The following is an 8819-nucleotide window of genomic DNA, read 5'->3' as shown; positions in this document are numbered from 1 at the left end:
TTCTTCTTCTTCTTCTTCTTCTTCTTCTTCTTCTTCTTCTTCTTCTTCTTCTTCTTCTTCTTCTTCTTCTTCTTCTTCTTCTTCCCCTCCCTGCTTTTCAACTGGTGCAAGCCGTTGCAATTTCTTACTTGACTGAGAAGCTCATCAGTCTGGGAAGTCCTAACAAAATGTAAGTCAGATCTTGCAAATTTTTTTGAGGAATGGAGGTGGTTTATCAAAATAAATAGGCATCACTCAAAAAATAAGTATGTATGCATGGATGTGTTTTTATGTGTAATACTCTATAGGTTATGCATCACGACCTACAGAGCTCAGCATGATGTGTCCCCCAGGATCTGGTTCCTCTTTCTCCCTTGACTCCAGCCATGTTGCTTCTTGTGTTTCTCAGTGGGTCTCTCAAGTTTCTCATTTTTTTCTCCATTGCAACTCTCACTAGGGGAATCTTTGCATTCCTTCATGATTTTATTCCCCCTAGATATGAGCCTAGCTCACTCTTTCCCCCATTTAATTCATTCAGGACTTCATTTGTGTCACTTTTTCAATGAGGCCCTTACGATCTGGGTTGAATACCTGAGCCCCTTCAATAAATTCGCTGGGTTGAAACCGGAGTCTCCAGTGTGACCTTTTGAGGAAGTGAAGGCTTTAGGTCGTAATTAGGTCATGAAGGTGAAGGTTTTGCTTTTGTGACTGACTCAGTTCCTTTATAATAAGAAATAAGGCCAATGAGCTCAGCTTTCTACCACCTGCAATTCCAAGAAATAAAATGGCCACTTACAAACCAAGGATAGGATAGCAGACATTGATTCTGATGATCTGAAGTCAACTTCCAGGCTTTCTAGGGCCTCTCCCCATCTTTAGATTCCTCCTCTGCTGTGCACTTTCCTCCACCTGCCACTTTTTTGTATTTTACTCTGCCTTACCCTGACCATTTGAGCTGTTTTCCTGTTTTAATGTAAGGTCAAGGAGGTCATTTAGTATGTATCACTGATGTCAGGCTAGTATTAACATAAATATTTACTGAAGAAACAAGAGGGAGGGAGGGAGGGAGGGAAAGAGGAGGTGGGGGGATGAAGAAAGGGAAGAAATCAGCTTCAATAAAATACTGTTTATTTATCAGGGCCTTCATGATGGCGCATAACTTTAAGGCAGGTTGATCTCTCTGAGTTCGAGGCCAGCCTGGTCCATAAGAAGGTGTTTTAGGACAGTAAGGGCTACAGAGAGAAACCCTGTTTCTAAAAATAACAATCAAACAAACAAAAGCCCTGTTTATTTTAAAGATAGAATTTCTGTTTGATTTGTTTTCCTGTCAAGTCTACAGACTGTGTTCATAAACCCAAAAGCATTTGAGAAGGCTGTCGAGATGAGAGCAGAGCAGCTAGAGTCTGTTACAGTTACCCTCTCAGAGGATTGCCTCCCTAATCCGTTACAGTTTCCCTCTTAGAAGTCCCCCTCCTTTATCCCGTTTATCCATTGCTTAGATCCCATCTGTAAAGACTTTTTTCAAAACTGGCCTTCTTGTTCCTCAGTTTATAAAATGACTGAAGTAACAAAATACAAAGTGACAGCACCTCTGTGTAGAAAAGACAGTTTCAATCTTCTCCGAGGAGTTGAGTATTTCTAACACCTGAAGTAGGTAAAATTAACCTTTTAAATAATAATAATGGTTATTATTTAAAATTTAATAATTGTTATTATATAATAATTAATATGTTAATTATTATAATTAATAATAATATGTGTCTTCAGACACACCAGAAGAGGGCATTGGGTCCCATATTACAGATGGTTGTGAGCCACCTTGTGGTTGACTGGGATTTGAACTCAGAACCTTTGGAAGAGCAGTCAGTGCTCTTAACTGCTGAGCCATCTCTCCAGCCCCAGGTAAAATTAACCCAATGCCTGAAAAAAGTTAAGCCCAAATCTTAATGTACTATATATAATTGGAGCGATCATATCTACTTAAAGAGAACGCTGGACCCTAGAGAGAGTTAGTTTTTCAGGTGCAAAAGCAACGTGGGATATTTGTTTTGAGCTAATGAGGAAATATTTGAATTTCTGATGTATTCTGATGGGAAAGTATTTTCTTTAAGACTGTATTAGAAAAAAATCCAGAATAATATTCACAGGGTGCCTTAAAATCACAAGAGCCTGCTTTACAACTTAACAAGAAATTTGTTTTTAAATGTTCTGGAGTTCTTCAGAGTCCATACAGTTGAGTCTGACAGTTCTTTAATGACACACTTTAAAATCCAACCTATAGTTTTGAACAAATGGGACTATTGGCCAATTCTTAGAAATTTTTCTCTGTTATTTTTAAACAGTAGTAATGAAAGTCAAAGAGTGACTAATTAGAAAGAGCTATTTCAATAAATACAGAAATGCTTGTTAAGGATATCTTGTTATACTTAATTTAACTGATTTAAGACACACTCTGTCTCTCTGTCCCTCTCTCTGTCTGTCTCTGTCTCTGTCTGTCTGTCTGTCTGTCTGTCTGTCTCTGTCTCTGTGTGTGTGTGTGTGTGTGTGTGTGTGTGTGTGTGTGTGTGGTGTACATCTGTGTACATGCAAGTGCCATGACTCATTTGAATATGTGGAAATCAGTATATTCCAAACTCCAGAATCCAGGGATGGAGCCTGGGCTACCTGGTTGGCCGGGCAAGTACCTTAACCTTAAGAGCCACCTTGCCAGTTCAGTGTTAAGAATTTAGTATGTGTTACAGTGCACCAGACACGTGCAAAAATATATTGTTACACCATTGACTTAAAAGGCCGAGGGCTTTTGGTGAACTGTGTGAAAGTGCTTTTAAGGAACAGGAGGGGAGAGTAATAACCCTGGTCATGTTGTGTATAAAGGGGAAAGCATCATATCTGAGGTCCAGCAGTTTGGTTTATTTCTAAGACAGGTGTTTTGTGTTCTTTATAATAAAATAGATGGAGTCAGAGTAGACACCAAATGTATGCTTATTGCCCCAGAAAACCAACAGATTATTTCAATGTGCAGCTTCTCAACTTCGTGGCAGGTCAAGGATATCTTTGAGAAATGTAAGAAATTTGTTGATTTGTGTGCATATAAACTTTCACACGACGCCAGGTTCCCAGCAGTGTGGAAAACCCGTAGGCCACATCTGAACTTCTTGAGTGATAGGCTTGAATTTGAAGTGTGAATGGCACACCTGTGCCATCAGAAAACAGCCATCAAGTAGATTGAGTCCCAGAAGCACTCTCTCGGAGTTAACAGGGAAACAAAGGATCTTGATGGCACATTGTCCAATGACATTCCCAGGAGAGTAATTTATTTAACGATGAATTATGAACATTGTAAATTAGTTTTCTCTGTGCTTACTGCTTGGTCAGAAGTGATTTCAGAAAATAGAATTGCTCTTCAGTCTAGCCAGCAGAGATGGAAATAACTAATAACTGTGGATTCAGGCACGATACCTGGCTTCTCATGCACACGCAAAGGCACATGCACCCATGTACCTGCATGTGCTCACAAACACGCATGCGCATTTACACATGCAGTTGCATGCACACAAAAAGGAACCCAGCTACAACAGACCACTTCAGTGAGGCCTGCCACTCATCATCCGAGAATCCAGCTTCTGGTGTATGTGCACATGTATGTGGAAGCACAAGTGTGCATCCACATGCATGCCAAAGGCAGAGGAGGATGCCGGCAATCCTGCTCTGTGATGCTACTGGGCTGTTAAGTGACTCTATTGCTGCCTTCTTAACGACTTCACAGTCCTCCCACAGCGTCTGACATTCTAAACATTCAAGTCACCTCTTTGAGTCAAGTTCTGGGATAATTAAATAGAGTTATAGTAACATACAGGTTCTGGGACATTACTCCTGGAAACTGTATGGCACCGTATAACACTTGTGTGTTTGTGTGGTGGGAAAAAAAATAAAAAGAAAAAAATTAAAAAGAGAGAAACCAGAGTTGACCAAGAAATATCCCACTTGCTTTGGCTGTTTTTTGAGGAGCCTCCATATCTTGAGTGTCTACTTTTTCCATTCTCAGAGGGTTTCTGTCTTAGTTAGGGTTTTATTACTGTGAGGAGACACCAAGACCAAGGCAACTCTTATAAAGGAAAACATTTAGTTAGGAGTTTGCTTACAGTTTTAGAAGTTCAGTCCCTTATCACCGTGGTGGGAAGCATGGCATCGTATAGGCAGACTTAGTGCGGGAGCAGCCAAGAGTTCTACATCTTGATCCAAAGGCAGCAGAAGGAAAACTAAGCTCCTTAGCCAACCAGGAGGAGACTGGACTCTACACTGGGCAAAGCCTGAGCACAGGAGACCTCAGAGCCCACCTACACAGTGACACACTTCCTTCAATAAGGCCACACCTCCTCCAAAGAGTGCCACTCCTATGAGCTAAGCATTCAAACACATGAGTCCAAATCTATTCAAACCACCACAGTACTGTATCAGACAGTTGTGAGCCACAATGCGGAATTGAACCAGGGTCCTTTGGAAGAACAGCCAGTGCTGGGAAGTACTAATGAAGCCAGTAGTTGTAGGACGTGGATATTCAAAGTATCTTGAGCATGGTTTTACTAAATGTCAAACCTTAGCAGGCAGTGACAGGGTGGAAATCTATTTGCTGTCACTTCAGTATCTGCAAGTAAAAAAGCTAAAGCCCTAAACAGCCAGAGAAGAAGCCTTGGTGGAGGATTGTAGACCATGCTCCACCCTGCCATCTTAGTTTTAAACCTGTTCTGTCTTGTTTCCTGGTCACCACCTATTATGTAGCATGTCCAGCCTTCCATCTCTAACAGAAACATGAGCTTTCCTAAATAAATTCATTTCAGTTACAGAAATGCACCTATTGAAGCATACCGAGTGGCAAAAAGCACACATGGAAAGCTATCGCCAAACCCTGAAGGTGGAACTCACTTGTTTGGTTTAGAAAACACTGAGATAGTCACCAATTTAACCCTAGTTGCAGCATGCAAACAGGTAAAACCCGAACCTGAAAAGTCTCAACAGCATTTCAGAACACACGTCCACATGGCAGACAAACACTTTATTGTCCTGAAGCTCAAGACCTGAGACAATGTAGCATGTGCCAGTGGGTTCAGGGGGTCATTACTGCCACCATGAAACTGACAGTACAGTGCCAGACATCCTGCTCTATCATGCTCTGGGCTGAAGGACAAGGCGAAGTGAGTCAGCATACAAACACAGACTGCCATCCTCTTATGCAGCCTATGGCAATCTGAGCAATACCTGGCAACCTTCTGAACAGACGAGACCGATGGTCCAGCTTAGTGTGCTTGGTTTGGAGGTAATATTACCTATGATTATGTGCCAAAATGTTGTTGTTGTTGTTGTTTTGCTCTTTACTTTTTTAGAGAATCCCACAAAGACATGCATTTTTATTCATTTACATATTGGGAGGTGTGCGATGGTGCTCATGTGGAGGTCAGAGATCCAGTTCTCTCTTTCCACCATAGAGATTTCAGGGATCAAACTCCAGTTGCTGTGCTGTGGGGCAAGCTCTTTTTACCCACTAAGCTATCTCATTGGCCTTATGTGCCCAAATCTTTAATTACATTCTCTTGCTTTGTCTAGGTTTCCTAGTGTAATTCTCCAGTGAGAACTCTCCTGCATATCAAAGATGGTTAAATGCTCCAAATGGGCAGTAGGGATAGCAGCTCCCCCAAACCCCATCACAGCCTCTGCTATAATGAGGGTCACTGTGCCTCTCTGGAGAGGCAAGTAAGGAAAAGATCCAGTGCTACATCGTAACTGTCTCTCCTTCCCATTCATAAGACCATAGAAGCCAGTGCACAGGTAGATCATGCTAAGGAAGAAACACCCTCAACATGTTAGCAACATATAAAACAGTCATCCCAGGATGTTTAGCATCCTGATGGATGCTGCAAAGTGAGGCTAACTCAAGACTTTGTGTTATAAACCAGAGGGTTCTTCAAAACCTCTAAATGAGGATGGGGTGGAAATGGCAGAACACTGTCTTGACATGACATGGCTGTGAGCCAATAGAAGCTGTGATTGCCTGCATATGACCTGAATACAAGTGGACCCTTCAGCATCCTGCCATGAAGTGGGTAAGGGCTCAGGAGCCCCCCCCCCCCACACACACCTGAGGATTGATGGGAGGTTGATGGGTTCCTTGGAAGGGAGAGACATTTTCTTTATGTGGTTTTATCACGGGTAGGTGCTCAGGCTCCTATAACCCCCTCATTTATGCTCCTGTAAGAAATCTAATTAAACCCCTTTAGGACACACACATGCAGGAGGCTAGTTCAGAATAAAGGGGAGATCAGATGGAATGGGAGGGGAACCCTCCCACTTCCTTTGAAACCCTTCTTGGTTCTGACAAGTCCAAGGGTTCATTTCTAGTGGGCTCCCGATTACAGTATTTATTTATTTATTTATTTATTTATTTATTTATTTATTTATTTATTACTTCTTAAAGACATAGTCTATCTACATAGCCCTGGCTACCTTGGAACTCACTATTTTGACCAAGCTGGCCTGGAACTCACTGAAATTCACTTGCCTCTGTTTCTCTTTTGCTAGGATTATAGTCGAGAGCCATTACGCCGTCTCTGATTAAGCTTTTTAACAATTATTTGATAAATCAAATGGCCAAGGTAATTTCTCACCTAGGGATACTTACAGGGGGAGTGGGGGAGAGAAGCAATTGTATTTTCTAAGATAAGTTTTAAAACTTAATTCTTAAGGGTTGTTGTTGTTGTTGTTGTTTTTTCCTATTACCTGAAGTGAAACTAAAATCCGACGGGCACTAGGAGTTGGTACAATGTAGACAGAATAATAGTAACTCTTTAGAAAGCACGACTCTCATTCGTTTCTTGTAGCAAAGTTTTGTTCTGTTCTCCCGTGTCAGCAGCGTAGCTGACCTGACCTTCCCAAGCATGGAGGATTGAATTTGTACAGGGACTGACCATGCATCCGTGTACACCCCACCACACACCATGGTTTCTCTTGGAGGGGGTCTAGGCCTTGGCTACTCACAGAGTCTGGGTGCTGGGCGGCAGGCTGGGGATTCTGTGGAGCTCCTTGCAGGTGACTCTGAAGTCGTCCTCCTGGTGGCACTCACAGGGTGGAGACGCACACCCTCTGCCTCGAAGGCTCCGGGGCAGGGCGAGCAGCAGAGCAAGCAGCAGCAGGGACCCTGGCCTCATTTTCCAAGGGACCCTCTGGGCTACTTCATCGTTGCGCGCTGTCGCCACATTCTCAGTGCCCTGCGTCTGGCGCTGGAAGAGACCCGGGTGCAGGAGGGGAAGGGAGGGAGGAGGAGGGCTCCGAGGGGCTGTGACCTCATCGCTGGAGAGCACGCTGGAGAGGGGGAAGGAGAGGCTCTCAAGTGCTCAGCTTGCCTAGGCAACTCTTCATCTAAACAAGCCTGCTTGCGGCACTTTAATCAACCTCGCAGCTCCTTCTGTTCCGAGACACCCAACCTCGGTCCCTGTGTTGTCCCCTCCCTGCCACCTATTATTTCTTTCTTAAGTCTAGACATGCCTTCGTCTCTCCAGGTCTCCGAACTCCTGAAGCCACATTTCCCGACTGAGCAGCCTTTAAGAGCGGTGCCGACCAGGGACCCACCCAAATGGGCTCCATCTAATGTCACCACGGAGGAGACTGTGGTGGGACACTCTAGTGTCCCGTGGAACTTCGGCTTCTCCAGGTTAAAAGTCGACGGAGCAGTCAACACAACTGGGGACAGATTAGAGTTCAGCTGAAGAGGGACGAGACACTCCGGGCGGATCCTCCATGCTGTCTAGCTGGAGCAGCCACGGTCCACCGCGCGCCTCCTCGGAGGCGCCACTAAATCCGCGGTCTGGAGATGCTGGTCTCCCCAAACCCAGCAGCTCCGTGAAGTCAGGCGCTGGGCTCTGGGGCCATCTGCTGTAGATAACTGAGAACTGCGCACGCAGGTTCCCTTGCCTGCACGGTAACAGCCTGGTTTTAAGAATCTGCTTAGAAGTCTAGACACTTTTCATTTCGTCCATCCTCTCCAGAAATCCAGAATGAAGAGAATCCTTAAGTGCCACATTGCTCTTCTCACACTCACCAAGAATATTAGTTACAAATGTAAACTAGATTGTGTCGATTTTCTTCTTGAAAGTATAACTGCTTGCTAATTCCTCTAGGAGCAAAAGGAATTTTAATGCCTCACACGCTACATGGTTTCTTTTACAGCTAACTCCAGAGAAGGAGGGAAAGGTGTGGTGGTGGGAAATAGAAGAAACATGAAGAGAGAAGGCTCTAAAAATACAGGATGGAGGTTAAGGGCAGGTAAATATTAAGATTTTTTGAACTGTACTTTTAAGATACACACATCCCATTGTTTATAGAAACTTTATTAATAGTGTAAACAACCCCACGTGTCCTTCAAGAAGACTGTGAATGCAAAAACAATATTTCATAGAAAATGAATCAAGCTCTAGTTTACATAACATGTACAAATCTAGAACATGACTGACAAGCACGAGGAACTAAATTCACAGCATTATGTACTTATGTGTGATCATTCCTATGCATGACATTATGTGGTATTTTCAGTGGAAGTAATGCGGGGGGGGGATAAAGCTCGGGTGGTAGAGTGCTTGCCTAGCATGTTCAAGGTTCCAAACCTAGCAAAGTGTAAACTTGGTGTGGTGGGACACTTCTGTAACCCCAGCGGTGGGAGGCAGAGGCAGGAGGATCAGAGTATTTGGCTCCATAGGCTCCATGAGGCTCCACAGGTCCGAAGTCTCGAGAAGGAGGATGACTACAGACACCCAGAGATTTTCCTGGAAAAATGAGATTGTTCCCAGTCTTCC

General features: G+C 43.7%; 1 protein-coding gene across 2 annotated transcripts in view; it reads right to left on the bottom strand.

The window, feature by feature from the left end:
• The window catches only part of Tshr (thyroid stimulating hormone receptor), a 114719-nt gene extending 107455 nt beyond the window's left edge, over positions 1-7264 (bottom strand). Inside the window, exon 1 of one of the 2 annotated variants that reach the window (XM_021202086.1) lies at positions 7009-7264. In XM_021202086.1, the coding sequence (XP_021057745.1) occupies positions 7009-7178 (170 nt within the window). In that variant the 5' untranslated portion in view covers positions 7179-7264. The remainder of the gene's footprint in view (positions 1-7008) is intronic. The other variant, XM_021202085.1, reaches the window with a different exon arrangement.
• Positions 7265-8819: the final 1555 nt, after the last annotated feature.

Source organism: Mus pahari, chromosome 7 (assembly GCF_900095145.1).
Source record: "Mus pahari chromosome 7, PAHARI_EIJ_v1.1, whole genome shotgun sequence".
Classification (NCBI taxonomy): Eukaryota; Metazoa; Chordata; class Mammalia; order Rodentia; family Muridae; genus Mus; species Mus pahari.
This window is presented reverse-complemented; position numbering and strand designations above follow the sequence as displayed.